The 22,846-nt window shown below is 47.4% G+C and overlaps 1 protein-coding gene across 3 annotated transcripts in view; it reads right to left on the bottom strand.

The window, feature by feature from the left end:
- LOC137431273 (uncharacterized) overlaps positions 1-22,846 on the bottom strand; it is a 354,360-nt gene that overhangs the window by 310,893 nt on the left and 20,621 nt on the right. For all 3 annotated transcript variants that reach the window (XM_078781777.1, XM_078781775.1, XM_078781776.1), the window contains exon 2: positions 1,035-1,844. In XM_078781777.1, the coding sequence (XP_078637903.1) occupies positions 1,035-1,736 (702 nt within the window). In that variant the 5' untranslated portion in view covers positions 1,737-1,844. The remainder of the gene's footprint in view (positions 1-1,034; positions 1,845-22,846) is intronic.

Here is a 22,846-nt window from a genome sequence, read left to right on the forward strand (position 1 = left end):
CAAGCTGCATGCCAACAAAACACACCGAGCAAGCTGCATGCCAACGCAACACACCGAGCAAGCTGCATGCTAACAGAACACACAGAGCAAGATGCATGCTAACAGAACACACCGAGCAAGCTGCATGCTAACAGAACACACAGAGCAAGCTGCATGCAAACAAAACACACCGAGCAAGCTGCATACTAACAGAACACACAGAGCAAGCTGCATGCTAACAGAACACACCGAGCAAGCTGCATGCTAACAGAACACACAGAGCAAGCTGCATGCCAACAAAACACACCGAGCAAGCTGCATGCTAACAAAACACACCGAGCAAGCTGCATGCTAACAGAACACACAGAGCAAGCTGCATGTGTTACGGATCCCGGATAGCACGGATCCCAGTGCTGATAATAATTCTGCAGGTTGCTTTAAATTCTGTACCGCGATATGACAACAAACATGTTGAGAAACCATTTGCATTCCAAACTTATCCAAAAGGTTGTCCCACAATGTAATTGAAATCGTATGGATAAAACAGCTCATTATTAATCATGACCCTGGAAGTACTTACTGTTGGCAGCGATGCCTTGTCACAGTGCCTGGGACAAATAAACACCTCAATTGTTCCGACTGGCAGTTTTGCTGACTATCGCAGTTGACTAGCTTTGTCTTATACTCCAAATTGACTTATCTATGAATAAAGGAAAGAATAATGGGAAATTAGACAATTTGATGAGTGCTCCACATCAACTTGTACGCCGACGGTATTTGATGGCACTTTTGGATGCATAATTTGCATAAACCATGGAGGAATTGGGGACAGAACGTGGAAATGAGGCAGCCCATCATCTTGTTGCGTTGATGTGCCCATGCACCAGAAGACACAGACAGTACAGGAGCCAAGAGAGCAGCAGCAAGGGGATTTAGCGGGAGCTGATTGGCAGGCCTCCCCCGCTGAATATGAATCAATCCCGCAAGGGTTAAGCCAGCAGTCCAGAGCCAAGTTATGTGCGACCTGGTGTTTGTGTGTGAGTTGGCGGACGAACCTGTGATGTGTGACGTCGAGTCTGCTCCGGTGTGTGAGGCTGAGCCTGCTCCTGTTTGCGTGGTTGAGCCGGCTCCTCCTTACGAGGTCGAGCCGGCTCCTCCTTACGAGGTCGAGGCGGCTCTTCTTTACGAGGTCGAGGCGGCTCTTCTTTACGAGGTCGAGGCGGCTCCTCTTTACGAGGTCGAGGCGGCTCCTCTTTACGAGCTCGAGGCGGCTCCTCTTTACGAGGTCGAGGCGGATCCTCTTTACGAGGTCGAGACGGCTCCTCTTTACGAGGTCGAGGCGGCTCCTCTTTATGAGGTCGAGGCGGCTCCTCTTTACGAGGTCGAGGCGGCTCCTCTTTGCGAGGTCGAGCCTGCTCCTCTTTGCGAGGTCGAGCCTGCTCCTCTTTGCGAGGTCGAGCCTGCTCCTCTTTACGAGATCGAGCCTGCTCCTCTTTACGAGGTCGAGCCTGCTCCTCTTTACGAGGTCGAGCCTGCTCCTCTTTGCAAGGGCGAGTCTTCTCCTCATTGCGAGGTCGAGCCTGCTCTTCTTTGAGAGGCTGAGCCAGCACCTGTGAGCAATGTCGAGCCTGCTCCAATGAGCGATGTCGAGCCTGCTCCAGTAAGCGATATCGAGCGTCTTCCGTTGAAAAAAATCGAGCCAGCTCCTGTGAGCGATTTCGAGCCCGCTCAATTGTGTCAACTCGACCCTGCTCCATTGTGCGAGCTTGAGCCTGCTTCTTTGAGTTTCACTCTCGATACCGATTATACGTTGTGATTATTCGCCGGCGTTTCTTCTTCACTCTGAATAGGGAGGGTACAAGCACCTGTGGGGTAGGGGTTAAAAAAACGGCATCACCATTAGAAAAAGACAGGCTATTGTTGGACAGGGTCAACAACCATCAAATGTATGGACACTTATATGCTCATTCTTAAACCCTTAAGCATGGAGGTTCATTTGTGAAAATCTTAGCTGCCTGGGGTAATTGATTAGGTGAGAGCCAATAATTATTGATTATTCCTGCTAATTAGAGGTGAGAGACATGATTGGGTCTAGATATATTGTCACGTCTGAGGCTCACCAACATGATATGCCTCACTGCCGGGAATCTTTCTCCCTGCGAATGACCGAATGTTTTCTAATTACTGCTTTCTGCATTCATTTGAATAAATGTGCTGTTTACCGCTCCCCAAGGTCGCCCAAATAAACCGAAATTGACAACACACGCACAGATGGCAAATGGATCAACACGTTTCTTAATTTTTAAAGGTTTAATTATAAGAATATTGGGGGGCGGGGTGGGGGGAGGAGGAAGGGGTGGAATATGCCCTAACAGTCCAAACGAGATAAAAAGACAGAGGGAGAAGGGAATTGAATCATTTCATCACACACGAACATTTCAGTCGTGCCAATTTTTGCCTCTGCCAATTTCCTCGAAGAGATGTTTTGCTGGTTGTTTGTGTTGCATTTTTCCTGTTGTTTTCCTGTCTCCATGTTTACTGTGCGCTTGCTTCTAGTTTGATTTTGTTTTAAAATTTGTGAGTTTGTGAGTATTCCTGTGACTTTTCATCCCGGGTTATTTGAGGCCTAAACTTTCCCTCGTCGTGTTCACGATAGTTTCGATAGTTTTTATTCTCTGTATATGTATATATGTATATATATATATATATGTATATATATATCTATTAATCTAATCTAATCTAATCTATCTCTCTCTCTCTCTCTCCCTCTCTCTGCGTCTCTCTCTGTCTCTCTCTGTCTCGCTCTCTCTGTCTCGCTCTCTCTGTCTCTCTCTCTCTGTCTCGCTCTCTCTGTCTCGCTCTCTCTGTCTCGCTCTCTCTGTCTCGCTCTCTCTGTCTCGCTCTCTCTGTCTCGCTCTCTCTCTGTCTCGCTCTCTCTGTCTCGCTCTCTCTGTCTCGCTCTCTCTGTCTCGCTCTCTCTGTCTCGCTCTCTCTGTCTCGCTCTCTCTGTCTCGCTCTCTCTGTCTCGCTCTCTCTGTCTCGCTCTCTCTGTCTCGCTCTCTCTGTCTCGCTCTCTGTCTCGCTCTCTCTGTCTCGCTCTCTCTGTCTCGCTCTCTCTGTCTCGTTCTCTCTGTCTCGCTCTCTCTGTCTCGCTCTCTCTGTCTCGCTCTCTCTGTCTCGCTCTCTCTGTCTCGCTCTCTCTGTCTCGCTCTCTCTGTCTCGCTCTCTCTGTCTCGCTCTCTCTGTCTCGCTCTCTCTGTCTCGCTCTCTCTGTCTCGCTCTCTCTGTCTCGCTCTCTCTGTCTGTCTCTCTCTCTGTCTGTCTCTCTCTCTGTCTGTCTCTCTCTCTGTCTGTCTCTCTCTGTCTGTCTCTCTCTCTGTCTGTCTCGCTCTCTCTGTCTCTCTCTGTCTCTCTCTCTCTGTCTCTCTCTCTCTCTCTCTGTCTCTCTCTCTCTCTGTCTCTCTCTCTCTCTGTCTCTCTCTCTCTATGTCTCTCTCTCTCTCTGTCTCTCTCTCTCTCTCTGTCTCTCTCTCTCTCTCTGTCTCTCTCTCTCTCTGTCTCTCTCTGTCTCTCTCTGTCTCTCTCTCTCTCTGTCTCTCTCTCTCTGTCTGTCTGTCTCTCTCTCTCTCTCTCTCTCTCTCTCTCTCACACTCACACCTTCGGTCCCTTTATTTTCACCACAATCCCATTACCTCTCCTTCAAATTACCTTCAAATCCCCCCAATTATACCATCTGTTTAATATCTTAAATAAACAAGACCGAAAGTCTAACATCGGCATAGCCGGGCTTGTTTGATACTTTAGTTGAAGAGGATAGTATGACCTGGGTGGGGATACCAGTTAGCAAATAATGAAGTATTTAATTTTTTTTTCCATTGAGGCACTGGTTTATTCTATGTTTTGAGTCAATAATGAACCAACCATACACCGCTTCAATCTAGAAACTTTGCAATAACGACAAAGAGATTGCAGTGTTACGATTATATGTACTATATCATTAGTATTAACGCTGTTATTATTATAATGAAAACAATATTGCTGTGTTATAATATTAATATCATGATAATCGGTTTATTCCAAAAAGACTTTCGCAGCCATCGGCTGAATGACAGTCAGTTTAGAAATACTGCATTTTGATTACAACAATAAGTTACAATAATAATGTTATGAATTAGGGGTAGAGGAATATCTAGAGCCAGGTAGATCTGCATAGGTAGGTACTCGACTGTCGTGATAGGGAATCTACCTGTAATAAGTTCGATGTGTAGCCCAAATGTCAGAATAAGTTGAATCTGTCCCCGCCACAAGGGGGCGGGGCATGCTAATTAGTGCAGGGATTATGGGTAAAATTCCCTCGTTTGTCGTTCACTCTGTGAGCAACCCAGTGTCCCTTATGGAAATACATCCTATAGACACTTAGATAGATCCATTAGTGCACACATGAAATAATTCCCCTCCGCCACAATAAGACTTACCGGAAGAACAGGCAGGAAGCCAGATCGGGGCAACGCCGGCATGGGCGGCAAACATCGTGCAAGGCAGGCTATAGCCACGTCCATGGAACGTGTGGTTGGCTGGGATAAGGAGCTGGCCACTGATTGGTGAAAGGAAGGTGGAAGGAAGCGGCGCACTGATTGGCTACCAACCGTTGACAGCTCGGCCCATCAGTGCGGAAGGCGCGAACACTCGGCCAATCAGGGCGGAAGGCCCCAAACCACTACTTAGAAGCAGGTCGTTGATTTGAGGGGAAGGGCCGGTGACGCTAGAAGGCGGGAAAGACCACAAAGAAGGGAGGGCCTGATTGGAACGCGGGAGAATTGACGTCAGACCACGGGGGACAAAACGACTCGTTGGCGGGCATTCTGGGTTCGGTCATGATCTTCTTCCCTGCATTCTTCCCTGGTGGTTTGTCGTCTTCCCTGGGCTCTTGTCTTGGTGCTTGGAGCGGTGCTTGGTGCTTGGAGCGAGGCGTGGTGCTACGAGCAGACGGGACCTCGCGTACGACCGACACCACGGGTGAACGAGGCGTGCCGCTGCGCAGGTGGCTTTGGGCCTAGCAGGGCATGAACGAGGCGGACTGAGGCCTGCATTGCGCGAACACCGGAGCCTGGACGGTTCCTGACGACTGCAGACGACAGACACAGATAAGCTCGCACCCACAAACGCGCACAACACGACGATTTCTTCATTTCATTCATCCCCCTTGTGCTGTTGTTGAAGTGAGGTGTGCGGGATCCCGGTTTAGGAACCATAATTAGTTCTTCCGTCACATTTCGTTGTATCGGGTTCCGTAATAAATCTTTACTTTTGGACATTTCCCCCCCCTGTCCGTTTTGAGTTCATTCCCTACAGGATCGAGGGCTGCCGCCGGGGCGTCAGGTAAGAGCTTGCCGCTTCTTCCTCTTCCTTCTTCCTCCCGTGCTAGCATAGTCAAATCCGTCATTGATCGTCGCCTCCGTTAAAGCCCGTTTGGTCATCTGCGATCCCACAGTATTAACCGAGGGATTCGCGCGACAAATGTTGTCAAGCAGTGGGATTTGAACCCTATTATAAATTTGGCATCAAGGAGTGTGGAGAATTTGGAGAAATTTTTTTTAGTCAGAGGCAATAAATTGTAATAGTCGATCGGTGCGTCATTAAATCTAAATCAATTTCTGAGGTAAAATCTGCGCGGGAAAGCTACCTCTTCTCCATGGATGGAAGAGGTACGCGATATGGAAGAAAGGGTGGAAGGTGCGGACAGCATTGGAAGTGGGTCGGAGGTAGTTGGGGTGGAGCACAGTGATAGAGGGCCCCCGCCGTAGGGCCGGCCCCAATACCCGACCAGATTTTGGATCAATTATTTAGGGAGATTAAGGGAATTAGTGAAAAAATGGATTCCCAAAGGAATGAAATGAGAAACGAGATGAGGGAAATGAAAAATGAATTGAAGGTAGAGATTAAGGGAATGCGTAATGAATTGAGGGGGATAATAAGGGGAGGTAGTGAAAGACTGGATGCCCAGATTAAAGAAACGAAAACCCCATGTGGAATGAACGAACGAATGAGTGAGTGAACAGGGGAATGAAATAAGGTAGATGAATGAACAATTGGAGGTAAATGGGAAATGTTTCCCACATGGTGGCCTGGAGGGTTATCGGGGCCGGGTGGATGTCACAACACCTCAACGGGATGAATTTGGAATGGTGCAGCACAAGGGCAGTTATGCAGTGCAAGAGGGGGCAGAGGTATTGCGGGTCCGAGTAATGGAACCGGACTGGGTATTTATTGGGGAAGGCCTGTGGGGCCCAGAAATGATTTGTGATGATAATGTAAATGATGTGACCCAGCGGGTGGGGACCTGGGATAGTCCCATGGAGGTAGAGTTTTACCAGGGCCAAAGGAGTTTGGGGGAGGAGGCGAGTCGGTCCGAGGAGGCGGTTGAGGTGACCGAGGGGACCCTCACCGTGCACACCAATTGGGTACAGGAGGCTCCGAAATTGAATACCCAGCGGGGGGAGTGTTTTGGCTCTGAGCTGGATTTGGACCTTGGAGAGTCGGGAGATCGAGCCTCGGAAAATTTGGTCCCCGTAGCAAATGTGGAGCACCTGCAGGGGGGGGGGCAGAACAACCTGTGGTGGGAGTTGTTACCTGCAGCTGCGGTTTGGGAGGGGACATCAAATTTTTTAAAAGGAAAAATACATTTATGACTAAATGGGAATTTGATTTGGCACAGCCATGGAGGGAGTTGGTCCCCGGGCTGTGGAATGTGGAATGTGGACCGGGAGAGGTCATTTGGGATGGCCTTGGGCAAAAGTTGCCCCTTTCAAAATTTGGGTATGTCGGCCAGCTGGGGGGCTGGGCTGGCGAGATTTGGACGTGGGGTCCAGCCGTGGGTGTCGTGGTACGACCTGGGCCCCACAGGGGGGTCTGGTGGAGTGTGGGGTCCCTTGTCCATCGGGGAGCCGCCCGAGCAGGTGGCTCGGGCCGGCAGGGTCACCGGAGCCTGGTGGGGGTTAAGACCTCCAGGGGGTCCGAGGTGATTCCTCAGAGGCCGAAGATGACGTATTATGAGGACCACTAGGGGGAGGTGTGGTAGGTCGCGCTTTTGTGGTGGCACCGCGGACGGCCAGCTTGAGCCTAATGTGATGACTGCCCGGGCATGCGGCCTGACACCCTCTCCTTGAGACTCTGGGACAGCCAGCATGTGATGACCTGCCATGCTGTGCTGGTCTATGGACGTGGGTCGAACCGCATGGACAGGGACGGATTATAGCCCACCGGACAACCATTGGGGCATCTGTGGAACATGATGGTGAGAATGATCTTCCACAGATGTCTCGTTATGATTTGTGGACTCTCGGTTTGGGAAGAAATCCATGGGATTGTTGAATCGGGAATTTGTAACGTGCCGAGCATATGGGCCATGCTCGGCTGGCATGTGTATGGCAAAGCATCCTTCTTTGGTGAGATCAGTAAAATGTGAAAAATGTTTGGCACGGGTAATCTGAGGGTAGATGCAAACTTAAGGGTGAATTTTGTGAAGAGAAATGGTGGACACTGTACAGTGGCACCATTATTGATCCAGGTGTGTTCGACCAAAGTGTTGGAGGCTGTGATAAAATTGACACTTTAGCAGGACATAGCCTTCAACTGGTTATGGGGGCGACTGTGCCAATATTTGGGACACGGGATCATGGGGATGGAGTTGGGGGTCTGAGGGTCAACGTGGTGCTATGGGGGTCCGAGGTGTGTGGACCATGTCTTCTGGGTGAGTCTCCAGGTGGAGCATGGATGTCGACTGGACCTTGGTGTGGTCAAGTGTGGGTGGGCACTGGGGGCTGCAGTTGTGTGGACTGGGGGACGAGGGCGGCGTAGGTGACTGCGACCATCTCCCCCAGGGCCGAGGTTGTAAGTGCGGTTGTGATGTTGGCAGCAGGTGCTCACCATATTGGCCAGCTGGGGCTAGTGCAGCTGTGTTCCTCGCAAGGGGGGGGGGGGGGGGCGAAGGATGGATGGTGGGTCGCTCCCTTATGGACACTCATGGGCCATGTTGGCGTTTTGACTGCTCACGCAACGGAGAGCCAGGTGCGCAACGGAGAGCCAGGTGCGCAACGGAGAGCCAGGTGCGCAACGGAGAGCCAGGTGCGCAACGGAGAGCCAGGTGCGCAACGGAGAGCCAGGTGCACAACGGAGAGCCAGGTGCACAACGGAGAGCTAGGTGCGCAGCGGAGAGCCAGGTGCGCAACGGAGAGCCAGGTACGCAACGGAGAGCCGTGTGCGCAACGGAGAGCCGTGTGCGCAGCACAGAGCCAGGTGCGCAGCGCAGAGCCAGGTGCGCAGCGCAGAGCCAGGTGCGCAGCAGAGCCAGGTGCGCAGCAGAGCCAGGTGCGCAGTACAGAGCCAGATGCGCAGCGCAGAGCCAGATGCGCAGCGCAGAGCCAGGTGCGCAGCACAGAGCCAGGGCGCAGCACAGAGCCAGGTGCGCAGCACAGAGCCAGGTGCGCAACACAGAGCCAGGCGCGCAACACAGAGCCAGGCGCGCAACACAGAGCCAGGCGCGCAACACAGACCCAGGCGCGCAACACAGAGCCAGGCGCGCAACACAGAGCCAGGCGCGCAACACAGAGCCAGGCGCGCATCACAGAGCCAGGCGCGCATCACAGAGCCAGGCGCGCATCACAGAGCCAGGCGCGCATCACAGAGCCAGGCGCGCATCACAGAGCCAGGCGCGCATCACAGAGCCAGGCGCGCATCACAGAGCCAGGCGCGCATCACAGAGCCAGGCGCGCATCACAGAGCCAGGCGCGCATCACAGAGCCAGGCGCGCATCACAGAGCCAGGCGCGCATCACAGAGCCAGGCGCGCATCACAGAGCCAGGTGCGCATCACAGAGCCAGGTGCGCATCACAGAGCCAGGTGCGCATCACAGAGCCAGGTGCGCATCACAGAGCCAGGTGCGCATCACAGAGCCAGGTGCGCAACACAGAGCCAGGTGCGCAACACAGAGCCAGGTGCGCAACACAGAGCCAGGTGCGCAACACAGAGCCAGGTGCGCAACACAGAGCCAGGTGCGCAACACAGAGCCAGGTGCGCAACACAGAGCCAGGTGCGCAACACAGAGCCAGGTGCGCAACACAGAGCCAGGTGCGCAACACAGAGCCAGATGCACAACACAGAGCCAGGTGCGCAACACAGTCAGGTGCGCAACACAGTCAGGTGCGCAACACAGAGCCAGGTGTGCAACACAGAGCCAGGTGTGCAGCCAGGAGCCGAATACAAGTCGAAATCCATAGCAGTTCCCGTCTAGCCAGCAGCCCAAGGACAGCACGAGCACAAAGGCAAAATGCAGAGCCAAGAATGTGGCACCCCTCAAAACTCGCACATTTTCAGGCATTCTTCCATCACGATCCTTGCTCAAAACCCCACCGCCAGAAACCTCCCGGCCACTGCAAGAGCAGCCCGAAAGATCATGAACCCGAACATCAAAAAACCGCCACATCCACGAACAGGGAGGGGCACACAGTCCATGCTGGCATGGGAGGGAGGGTGCAACCTCGCCAGCACACAGGCCATCAGAGGGTCGGTCACTGCAGAACCAAGTTGGCCTCAGAGGCAGAACCCCAGCACCGAACCGTGCGATACGGGGAGCTCAAGGTTTCTGGACCGTCATTATGAATCTACAGACTTGGCATTTAATATGGAATATTTTTTTTGTGGGGGTGAACTTACTTTTCAAGATGACTTATAACCAAAAGTTCATTGGAATTATGTTGAAATTATTCTAGATTTTGTTAATGTGACCTTTAAAAGAAACAAAAACCACATTCGACATTTCGAAACAAATAAATTGATCCTTGAAAGTGATGTAAACTGATATCGAACTCAATTCACGGGCAGTACTGTGTTAAACTTCTGTACGTTTTCCAGAAGTATCTCTCTATTTTGCACATTAGAAAAAAAATTTTTTAACAAAAACTAAAATTAAATTACGACTGGGATTACGGACAGTAAAATTACAGTTCAGTACTTCGTGTAACCCCCACGAGCATTCAGGAGAGCACGTACACGTTGAGGCATGCTGTTCATGAGATTTGCCAAGGTTTGGACAGGAATCGCTTGCCATGCAGTGACAATAGCCTGCTGCAATTCACGCACAGAGGCAGGCTGCTGGTCCAAGTGGTCGATTTGACGTGTTAAATCTGCCCACAAGTTCTCCATCGGATTCATATCCGGGGACATGGCAGGCCACTCCATATGCTCTACACCACGGTCAGCAAGAAAGTGTTGGATCATGCGAGCACGATGAGGCCGTGCATTGTCATCTTAGAAGACAAAGTTTCCTCGAAAGGCTGCACGAGCAAATGGAAGCAATGTTTCTTCCAGAATGGCCCTGTACTTGAACTGGTTCAGGTTTCCATTCAGAACAACCAGGTCAGTTTTGCCCCCAGCATGAAAAGCAGCCCAAACGGTCACCCCACCACCTCCAGCTTGGACTCTTGGCACTATACAATCTTTGTTGTAGGCTTCATGCACTTGTCTGCGCACTCGGAAGCGGCCATCTTGACGATAGACCAGAAATCTCGACTCGTCACTGAAGATCACGTGATTCCAGTGTCCTGGCTGCCATTGACGGTGCTCTCTGGCCCACTGCAATCGGCGCTGGCGGTGTTGTCTGGTCAGGCGTGGCTTTCTCAGGGGACGCCTGGCACGATAGCCTGCTTGAACCAGTCGTTGGTTGACTAGCCTTCTGGATACACGCACATTTGTCAGTTGCTGCCACTCAGTCCTAAGCCGATTACCTGACTTGGTACGGCCATTGCGGACTAACCGGTGCAGCTGGCGATCATCCCTCCTTGTGGTTCTGCGGGGACGTCCTGGCCTTGGTATTGGAGTAGGGACACCCCTCTGAGCATTTCGTTTCAGGATTTTTGACACCTGACCTTGAGTGATGCCATACTGCCGAGCAGCCGAGCACGCTGTTTCATGCCGTAATTTCGTCAAGCCACCACTCCATGACAAACAGTATTGTCGAGTTGACGGACCATCTCCAGAGGAAGCGGCAATAACTTTTGGAGACGGGCAGCAGTTGTTTTCCACTAATACAGAACGCAACAACCCTTGTATACCCGACTGTGAAGCCAATCATCAAATGCACCTGTCCGTACATTTTGCCACGCCACCTGTGATATAATCCTGTTGTTGACTTCTTGCTGCGACAGACAATCAGTGACATGGTTCTTTTAACAAATAAATCACCAAAGTGTAAAAGAAACTCACCAGATTGATATACTGAGTTAAGAATGTAAACCCAAGTCAAGGAAAAAAAAAAATTCCATATTAAATGCCAAGTCTGTATATTGAAGCATTGGAACTCCCTCGTTTGCTAAAATTAAATATTAATTAAAATACACGAAAAACAAAACTGCAAAACTTAAGGCCTCTTTTCACCACGAGACATACACACAATACCGGCTAATCCCGGTATTAGTTGATTCTATGTTTCGAGTCAACAATGAACCAACCATACAGCGCTTCAATCGAGAAACTTTGCAATAACGACAAAGGGATTGCAGTGTTACAATTATATTTACTATCTATATTATAATAGGCCACGCCGTCTGTCTGGGGGTGTGGCTTAGTCCGTTTAGAGAGTAGCTCCACCCATTCTTGGAGAGGCTTCATGTAAACAAATATCCACCATTTTATTACCTCGAATGGCTTTGAGGCCTGTTTAGTTAGGCCCATGCTGTCTTTCTCTCTCAGAAAGGTTTATGTCAATTCTAATTCGATATATCATTTCATTTTTAACAGTTGCGTTGCTAACATAGTGTTAGACTCGGTTGAAAAAAAACGGGAAGAGAATCCCAAGAAAGTTTCCGTTTATAGAACGAAATGATTTCTCAAAGGCCTGTAAACTAAAGCCCATTCATTGAGAGTCACCCTCACGATTTTATCTCGAATTCACCATCTGATTTCATTTTTATCGATGGTTTTAGACTGGGTGTCAGAAATAATTGAGAACATTCACGCACACACGGGAAATTGCAGAGATATATTTATAAAAATCGCGCCACGATGATACACGAAAATACAGCGCCTAAAATAACATTCGGGGAAAATGTCAACATATATTAAAAATTCGCTTTTTCTTTTCCGTTAAGATATATTACTTTTACCTTTTATGAGAGTCGGCACAAAAACGACATAAAAATCTTCGTTCTTTCTTATTTCATTCAACATTATTATCCGGAAGTAAAATACGTTTCAGGAAATTACCGAGAGATGTTTCTTCATTTTTTTTTAAATTAGTTATGTGCGCATACACTTTAAATAGGTTTATTTGAAATCTTTAATTTTCACAATGTAATTTACTTGCCATTTGTCATTTGATAATTACGAGACACTTCCTCTTGAGGATCGTGACAATTCATGCGTTGCGTGGAAACTTCCATTTCCAAAATGAATGCGACGGTCGATGAAGAACGCAGACTTGAACAGGATGTAGCAAGAAAACGAATGAGACGGGCGAACGAGTCCGTCGACGAACGTCAATGCAGACTTGAACAGGATGTAGCAAGAACCGCACAGAGACCGCACGAGACGGGAGAACCGCACATAATGCTGCTGCAACAACGATGAGGAGGATTGGAGAGGAGCAAGGGGTTGGAGAGCGAGGTGCTAGGGGTTGGAGAGTGAGGAGCGAGGAGTTGGAGAGTGAGGAGCGAGGGGTTGGAGAGCGAGGAGCGAGGGGTTGGAGAGCGAGGAGCGAGGGGTTGGAGAGCGAGGAGATAGGGGTTGGAGAGCGAGGGCCGATTGGAGCGGAGAGTGAGGGCCGATTGGAGCGGAGAGTGAGGGGCGATTGGAGCGGAGAGTGAGGGCCGATTGGAGTGGAGAGTGAGGGCCGATTGGAGCGGAGAGGAGTGTGAGGAGGTATTGGAGAGGAGTGAGGAGGTATTGGAGAGGGGTGTGAGGGCTTGGAGAGGAGTGTAAGGAGTTGGAGAGGATTGTGAGGGGTTGGAGAGGAGTGTGAGGGGTTGGAGAGGCGAGTGAGGAGCAATTGGAGAGGAGAGTGAGGCGCGATTGGAGAGGAGTGAGGAGCGATTGGAAAGGCGAGTGAGGAGCGATTGGAGAGGCAAGTGAGGAGCCAATGGAGAGGAGTGCGAGGAGGTATTGGAGAGGAGTGTGAGGAGGAATTGGAGAGGAGTGTGAGGGGTTGGAGAGGAGCGAGGGGTTGGAGAGGGGCTAGGGGTTGGAGAGTGAGGGCCGATTGGAGAGGAGAGTGAGGAGCGATTGGAGAGGCGAGTGAGGAGCGATTGGAGAGGCGAGTGAGGAGCGATTGGAGAGGAGAGTGAGGTGGGATTGGAGAGGAGTGTGAGGGATTGATGAGGGATTGGAGGGGAGTGTGAGGGATTGGGGGGGAGTGTGAGGGATTGGAGAGGAGTGTGAGGGGTTGGAGAGGCGAGTGAGGAGCAATTGGAGAGGAGAGTGAGGCGCGATTGGAGAGGAGTGAGGTGGGATTGGAGAGGAGTGTGAGCGATTGATGAGGGATTGGAGGGGAGTGTGAGGGATTGGGGGGGAGTGTGAGGGATTGGAGAGGAGTGTGAGGGATTGGAGAGGAGTGTGAGGGATTGGAGAGGAGTGTGAGGGATTGGAGAGGAGTGTGAGGGATTGGAGAGGAGTGTGAGGGATTGGAGAGGAGTGTGAGGTATTGGAGAGAAGTGTGAGGAAGTATTGGAGAGGAGTGTGAGGAGGTATTGGAGGGCAGTGTGAGGAGGCGTGGGATTGGAGAGCCATGAGGGTGGAGAGAGGAGAGTGTCAGGTGGAGAGGAGTGAGGATTCACATATTATGTGAAATAAATAAATTGTGTTCATTACACCATTTCTGGATCTGATGAATTACCAGAATCCATTTTGTAAAATTTAATGTGCAGCATCGAAATCAAGATGTCCAAATGTCACTCGCATTCATGCCCGTGGGATTCCCACGGGTGACCCCACTAGTATTATTCGTATTAACATTATTATTATTATTATTATTATTATTACGAAACAATACAACTGTCTGAGTTTATTCTGTTTCAAGTCAACAATGAACAAACCATACACCGCTTCAATCTAGAAACTTTGCAATAACGACAAAGGGATTGCAATGTTACGATTACATTTACTATATTATCTATCTATAATTCCAGTAATCTCTGTGTGTCTGTCTGTGTGTCTGTGTGTCTGTGTGTCTGTGTGTCTGTGTGTTTGTCTGTGACCGCTGTTTCTCGACAACCACGGGTCCGATATACTTGAAACTTGCCAGGTATATTGCTGGGGACCCGAGGATGTGCCTTTTCAAGGTTTGAAATTAATCGGACAAGTACCTACCGAGCTATGTCCAAAAAACGCTTCAACCAATCAGAGAGCAGCGAGCTATCACGTGTGCCGAACCGTTAATGCAATGCAAGCGTTAATGCGTTAATGCAAGGCTTTTCTTTTTTTCCCTCTTCTCTTTCTACTTTTCCTTGCGATTAAATTGCAAACAGCCAAAATACGTTGGCGCTAATTGAATAATTGGCCATTAACACTAAAATAATCGTAACTGCGATATGCCAACTTCCGGACAGTGCAGCCTTCCCTGTTGTTGTTGTTTGCAGCAGCTGTTTGCAGCAAGGCAAGGCTTTTCTTTTTTTCCCTCTTCTCTTTCTACTTTGCCTTGCGATTAAATTGCAAACAGCCAAAATACGTTGGCGCTAATTGAATAATTGGGCATTATGTTTTACAACTAATAAAAACGAATTTGCGATTCATTCGCTTTCCTGCGCGTTTGTGTACGCGATGGCGATTTCTTTACCAAACTCCGGAAGCCGTTCGCTTTGGACCGAACCATTGCATGTAAATAGAGGGGGGGGGATTGTCACCACTCGCAAGCCGTTCGCTTTGGACCAAACCATTTCATGTAAATAGGGGGGGGGATATAATTTTAGATATATATATAGTACGGGCATGCCCTAGTTAGTATTAATGCTATTATTATTATTATTATTATTATTAAAAACCACCTTTAGAGAATTATTATTATTATTATTATTACGACAACAATATTCTACAATACTACTGCATTAAGAAATCTGGGCTAATTTGTCCAAAGCGGCCTGAAGGTCAACCATGAAGGCATGAAGCCTAAGGCCTATAAGTACTGTGTCGTTGGAAGACCCGTAACGCCTTTGCTTTCGATATTTGATGGTCATTTTAACAATTGGTCTATTTGTGTTTCACACTGAATGAAAAACTTTAAAGTAGAGCATGGCGATTGTGATATATGACAGGTTTGACGATATGTTCGGCCTGAACAAAATTTGAATCAAAATGGCAGTGTGCGGAGTCAGCCGCCGTACCACCGTAATGACATCAGACGTAATCAAATCACCCTGTCATGTGACCAGATCCTCAGCTCTGATTGGTATATGTTTAAGAGGACATACATACATACATACATACAAACACATACATACGTACATACATACATACATACAGACGGACAAACACTGTTCTCGACGGCTTGGCCCTATACCTATGGGCTACGCCATAAAAAAAAAATTCAAGCAAAATCCCAAAAAATAATTAAAAATAAAAAATAAAAATTAATTCCTTCTCACCACACACTGCCTGTGACCATGTAACCATGTCTCTTCCCTCACCTTCTCCTCCGTCTTGCTGATTTCACCGATCTATTGCCAATTTGTTCATGAAGGTATTCACCATGCTCCTTCACGATCTCTTTCAACCTATCTCTTTTTAATCTACCCTGATTTTACCTAACTTTTAAATAAAAATAAACTAGAACTACACTCTTCGACGTCACGACGTCAACCAATATGCCTCCACCCACATCATTGTAGATACTTGTCCCAAGATTGATTGAAATCTTTTCAGCTGTTCTCAAGTATCACATTTTTACCTGACATGACCTCTGACCTCAACAAAATCACCTTACTCACCTTTGATGCCAAAATATAATCAGTTCATCTTTACATCTGTTGTATAACAATGACAGCCCACACGCAGGTTCTTCAGCCCAACCTTTTAATGGTGTCTCCTCCACTCCTCACTAAAGCTCGTACACGTCACCACTGGTGGAGTGAACTCGATTCAATGTACAATGTGCGCTGAGTGGGTTCATCAAAAATGTAGTGGTTTGAGAGGGTCATTAACCAGTGTGGCAGCTACATTCAAGTGTAAGGTGTGCACAAAGGGAGCTGCAGATGGAGGAAATGTTGAGTTGGATCTTGGAGACGGCGTGAAGCTGGAAGGTGTGAAAACATTTTGCTACCTCGGAGACATGCTGAATAGAGAAGGTGCATCAGACTCGGCGACGGTTGCTAGAGTGAGATGTGCATGGAAGAAGTTTCGGGAACTGAGTAGCATGCTGACGAGGTGGGGAGTGTTGTTGAAACTGAAGGGAAAGGTGTATGCTGCATGTGTGAGAAGTGTTATGATTTATGGGAGCGAGACATGGGTAATGAACATAGACAGGCAACGAAGGCTGGAAAGGGTGGAAATGCGAATGGTTCGGTGGATGTGCGGAGTATCGTTGAGAGAGAGGAAGACAAATGATGAATTGCGAAAGATGATGGGAATAGAGCCTGTGATGGATGCTGTGAAGCGAAACAGTTTGAGATGGTTTGGTCATGTGTTGAGGAAGGATGAAAGTGACTGGTTGAGAAGAGTGATGGAAATGAATGTGGAAGGAAGTAGAGGATGGGGAAGACTGAGAAAGACTTGGCTAAAGATGGTCGAAGAAGAAATGCGGGCAAGGGGGTTAACAAGGGGAGATGCAGAAAATAGGGCAAAATGGAGAATATGGTCATGGGGACCGCAAGGCTAACCCCCACTCTTGCAGGGAAAATGGATAATATGAAAAAGAGGATATGAAAGGATATGAAATGAAAATTAATCTGAGAAAGCTAAAGTTCAAAGTTGATGATATTGTAAGAATATATAGATGGAAAAGTATTTTTGAGAAAGATTACACAAAGAGATGGATGAATGAACTATTTACCATTGTTGATGTAATGAATACAATTCCTTGGACTTATAAATCATATGATTTAAAAGGAGATGAGATTTTAGGTTCAATATATTCACAGGGATTACAAAAGACAAAGATGATAGAAAAAATTGAAAAACAAGGTCTCAAACCTTAAAGTCTCCTTCAAAGAGATTAACGAAAAAAAAATCGAAAAATAAGGTTCTAATACTGAAACTGTCTTCTTCAAAGAGACTAACGGAAAAAAAAAAATCAAACAAAATTGAAAAATAAGGTTCTAATACTTAAACACTATCCTCCAAGGATCCATGCCAATTTGGATCTGTTCCAAGAACTGATTTTTCTGAAAATTAAAAAAATAAGGCTTTAATACTTGATATCCTCCAAGGATCCATACTAATTTGGATCTGTGCCAATAACTGATTTTTAGGTTAAGCAAAGTTTTGATATATAAATAGAGATGAATACAATGTACTGCGACATTTGTAATCATGAGTACAAATATTACAGCAAACACTTTCAAACCAACAAACACACATTTAATCTACTTCAGACAACAAAACATTGTGATGTCTGTTCTAAGGTTGTCGAAGAAGAGAGTTATAAGAAACACCTTCAATCACAAAAACATAAAAAGAATGAAGAGGAAGAAGGAACACTTCAATACTCTATTAAAAATAGTGATGGAGCATTTAAAGGTCATATAAAGATAAGCATTTTTGAATTTGGAAGTCCTGGACCAAAATCAATAGCTGAGGCAATTGAAATGGTTACACCTGCTGTTTAAGCACTTGCAAAAGATACACTGACTGAGATGAATACTTTAAAATTTATATAGGAGTAAAAATAGGTATGGTAAAAGATGTTTTAATATTAACAACCAACTTTTACCATCTTAGGTATTGTTACGGATTCGGCACTAATTATTGTTGTTATTATTATTATTGTTGGTTCTAAGTATTATGGTTATTGTGGTTTAAGGGAAAGGGTTATTGTGGTTAAAAGGTTTAAAAGCGCTCATGATAAAAATGAAACCGGAAATCGGATAGTGCACCGGAAGAGGTCGAGCGAACAAGAAGAGGGCGTGAGGCAGAGGGGGAAACGACGCGTTTTGTAAAAGCTCCGTACCTAGCGTGGTCGAGCGTACATGGCGAGGGAACTTTGAGCCCTGGAAAGGAATCTCGAGCGATTGGTGATCGCTGGAGTTGTGGAAAAGCCTGCGAAGCCAGGTACAGGTGTGAGATTCCGGAGAATCTTCGCCTAGAGGCTGCGGCTCGAGGACGAGCCGTCCGCCATTCCGGGGACCTCGCGCGTCGTTCGCGGAACCTTGTTTAGCCGCGTCCGCTGGTCCCGCCCTCCCGTGGTTTGCCGAGGATGTGTGTGCGCGACAGCGGCCTTTGAAGAATACGGTGCGGTTCGCGACTGCACAGTGTATGTGCACGTTTGGATCGCGTCTTTGGGATTCCTCTTTCCACCGCCAACTGGGGTTGGCTGGGACCACGTGACGATCCCCGCCTTGCCTACATCTCCTTACCCGCCTCCTCGCATCTTCGCCGGGAGCACCATGGTGTTCTAGAGACATTGAGAAGGGCTCTGTTTCAGTCCCTGGGGGTGCCATGAGTTTGAGCTAGGTTACCATCTTAAGATCTTGATTGAATGGTTGATTGCCACCATTGTTGTATGGTTCTTCTTGTGTGCTTGTAATATATTATTTGTTCGTTGACAACCATTGGTGTGGTTTCCTTATTGATTTGATTGTTTCATTTGATGGTTTCATGGATGGTTTCATTAGTGATTAATTTTGAAGCTGAATAACTCTTCTTTCTGCCGTGACACCTCTCGGGGTTCGATGGTATATCGAAACCAGAAGGTCGGGGAGGAACATGTAACAGAAATTGGGGGCTCGTCCAATTGACTCGTGGGCTCGAAATTGGGTCTGCGTCCGGGATCTACAATTCTCTAAATTTAGTCCGGGAAAGAATTCCCTAACATTCCCAGAATTCCCAAATTTGGAACTTTTCCCAACATTCCCAAATTTTTCCAAAAAAAAAAAACTTTTTTTTTTTGAGATTTCTTGTGTGAGGGTTAACAGGTGTTAACAATAGTCACCATGGAGTTTGACGCAGGGAAGTTTGCAGCGACCCCTAGTGAGGCACAGTTCAGAGCATTATTAAGATCGGAACTCCTTAAATTGGCCAAACATTTTAGCTTGGAGGTCCGAAGTAATATGAAGAAGGCAGAGATGCAGACAGTGGTGATACAATCTCTGGTGGGATTAGGAACATGGACAGAGGTAGCCTTGGATTGGTTACTGGAGGAACAAGAGGATGTGGAGCTCCGGAAACTGGAGATGCAATTGCAGAGCCAGGAAAGGGTAGAAAAGGAAAAAGCAGAGGAAAGGAGAGCTACAAGAGAACTCGAGGAAAGAAGAGCAGCACAGGAAAGATAACTCGAGGAAAGAAAAGCAGACGAAAGGAGAGTTGAAAGGGAACTCCAGGAAAGGTTAGAGTTAGAAAGGATGAAAGCAGAGGAAAGGAGAGTTGCAAGGGAACTCGAAGCAGAGGAGAAAAAAGCGGAAAGGGAGTTAAAGGCACACGAAATGGCGCTTCAGCAGGAAATTAAAGCCAAGGAGATGGATTTAATGAGAGAACGAGAAGTGGTACCATCCATGCCGACTGGTTCGACAACTAGTCAGAGCACCTGGGATGTTGGCAGACATGTGAGGCTGGTTCCACCCTTCAATGAAAAGGAGGTAGCCCAATTTTTTTTCCACACTTTGATCAAGTGGCTCAACTGCTAAAATGGCCTGAGGAGTCCTGGACCATATTAGTGCAAAGTGTTCTGGTGGGTAAAGCTCAAGATATTTATCCGGCTTTACCGATTGACCAATGTGCAGATTATGAGGTATTGAAGAAAAACATTCTCAAAGCCTATGAATTGGTCCAGGAAGCTTACCGACAAAAATTCCGGAATGCCAGGAAGAGGGGGAGTGACACCCATGTGGAGTTTGCCAGAATGAAAGAAACCATGTTTGATAGGTGGTGTGATTCAAAAGGGGTTGGGAAAGACTTTGAACTATTGCGACAATTGATCCTGGTGGAGGAATTCCAACAGTGTGTCCACGAGGACATTAAAGTACATCTGGAGGAAAGGAAAGTACCAAAGTTGTGTGAGGCGGCAACCATGGCAGATGACTATGCCTTAACCCACAGGATGGGGTTCCACAAACCTAACTTCTCGCCTAGACCTAAACAGGGGAGCTATGGTACGTCCGGTGCGGAGAACGAAAAGGCATGGGGGCGGCCTCGAGATGACTATGAGGACCACTCTGATACCACGACTTCTAGAAATCATAAGGCAACAGTTCCAAGGCAGACGTATCCTCCGGGGGGCTCGAGGCAGACCACGAGGTTCTCCTCCAGGCCAACTTGTGCTTTTTGCCATAAACCTGGACACTTGATGTCCCACTGTTATGCTCTGGGAAAGGAAAATCAGGAGCGGATTTCGACGAGTACAACTCCGAATGCAATGGCAAATGTGAAGAATCGCCCTCAAAAGGGTTACCAACCATTTATGTCAGAGGGGTTTGTGTCCTTGGATGGAGACTTGACTAACCAGAAACCGGTTAGGATCTTGAGGGACACAGGAGCACATCAGTCTTTGATGCTTGAAGGCATTTTGCCAGTGTCAGAGGAGACAGCAACTGGTGATAGTGTTCGTTTACAGGGGGCTGGTGGCTATGTTGGAGCTCCACTTCAGGTCATCCATTTGGAGTCTGATTTGGTGTCAGGACCGGTCACCGTAGGTTTACAAGCCACTCTTCCTGTAGAGGGAGTATCTTTGGTTATCGGGAATGATTTGGCCAGTGGTCAAGTTTATGGTAACCCGAGGGTGGGTAAAAAGCCCAGCAGGGAAAATAACACCACACCAGTTAGGGATGGTGACAAATTTGACAAGTTATTTGTAGGTGGACTGAACTTCAACACAAAGGAAGAAGTTCTGACCTCTGTTTTGAGCAAATATGGACCGCTTTTGGAAGTGCTGCTGATTAAAGACAGGGAGACACAAAAGTCAAGAGGGTTTGGCTTTGTCACGTTTGAAAACTCAAAGGACGCCAGAGATGCAAAAAAGGATCTCAATAGCAAGGAGTTGGAGGGTCGGACCATAACAATAGGGAAGGCATTTCATAGGTGTCGTCGGGGCTACAGAAGAGGACAATGGAGGAGTAGTGTTGGTGGTGGCCACAATCGATATTATTATGGAGGCTCCCCGAGTTAGGGCAGCTTCCGAAGGAAGGATTATCAGCGTAGTGGCCGAGAAGGAGACCGCTATTCATGTGACTACAGTGACAAGCGGTCCCACCGTAATTATTGTGAAAGTTCGGAAAGGTTGAAGCACTGAATGCTGCAGAGCCGCCGAGCCAAGATTCCTACACGGATTAACCGTGAACGCCACGTACCTAAAGGCGCCCATGTAGTGAACTTCCCCACACGGATTAACCGTGAACTCCACGTTCCTAAAGGCGTCCATGTAGTGGACTTTCCTGCACGGACTAACCGTGAACTCCACGTTCCTAAAGGCGTCCATGTAGTGATTACTTCCAGGCCTCACCACCCAACCACCATGGAACCTGGCTTTCAGCTCGCCCTCCCGGAAAAAGTGTTGTAGACTTGCTTGACTTTGGATTTTGATCACAGCCCTTAACCTTCATTCAAAAAATGAAAAAAATAAAAATCAGAGGTTGATGATGGAGTTTGGCTTTGCAGGAGTTCAACTGGGAAATTGAACATGTAAAGGGCAGGGACAATGTCGTTGCTGACACCTTGTTCAGAGTCAATTAACTTGGGAAATCTCTGTTAGTAGAGGAAATTAACCTGAAAAATTCATTTTGAAAATCATTTCATGTTAAAAGCAGGCATCCACTGGAAACAGGTAGGGAATGGGGTGGTGCATTGGGGGAGGGTGGATGCCAGCTGAGATTTTTTCGAAAAGGGTCATTTTTAACCCTTTTTTTGCTAAATCAGTATTTCCGAAGTGTTGAAAAAGAGAGAGATGTTTGTAACAATATCCCATTTATTTGCCCAGCCATTTTACTCTACATGGGGTTTTTATACATCATTTTGTTGCTGATGATATTGCCTACAAAATGCATCTCAGTATTTAAAAGGGGGAAAAAAAATTAAGGGGTTACCATGGTTACAGTGGGGGTCAAAGGTCAACCTATGGCAAAAATATATAATTTTCTCACACTTTCTAATAGATAGGCAAAATGCCATATAAAACTAAATTTACTGGTTCTAATTGCTTTTATTTATCAATCCTCACATAGAAGAGCAGTTTTTAGTGAGGGAAGATTGATGTAATACCCCTCTGTGGGCAATTAGTGAAGGGTGAAAATTAACCTTTTCTTCAAAAATACATAGAAATTGTGAAAAGAACGAACCTCTGTTTTGTATTTAACGGTACATGGAATTGTTAAGTATGATGTTATAGCATACAGTATGCATTGGAAAATGTCTCCAAACCACCATCGTCAAGATTCCTAGTATTGTTTGAGACTTTATTCTGTTTGCCAACAACCTACGGATAACATAGTTTGAACCGGGGCTCCGACTACCTACACATCTTCATCATCATCCTGTGAATTGGTGCATGATCCCCTACAAGTGCAAGCACTAATGCAGGTCTTTTGTCCTGCACGGAAACAGCCGCATCTTTTTCCACAACCAGATGTGCAAAAGCAGCTCACAAGCTCCTTGCAAGCTTTTGGAAGAGGGCTTAGGGTCATCAAATTGGGAACGAGGTTTCCACTACTATCATTCTTCCATCCACTGGTTGTTGGATCAGGCA

The sequence above is a fragment of the Myxine glutinosa genome, chromosome 7, assembly GCF_964187855.1.
Source record: "Myxine glutinosa chromosome 7, kmMyxGlut1.1, whole genome shotgun sequence".
In the NCBI taxonomy this organism is placed as follows: domain Eukaryota; kingdom Metazoa; phylum Chordata; class Myxini; order Myxiniformes; family Myxinidae; genus Myxine; species Myxine glutinosa.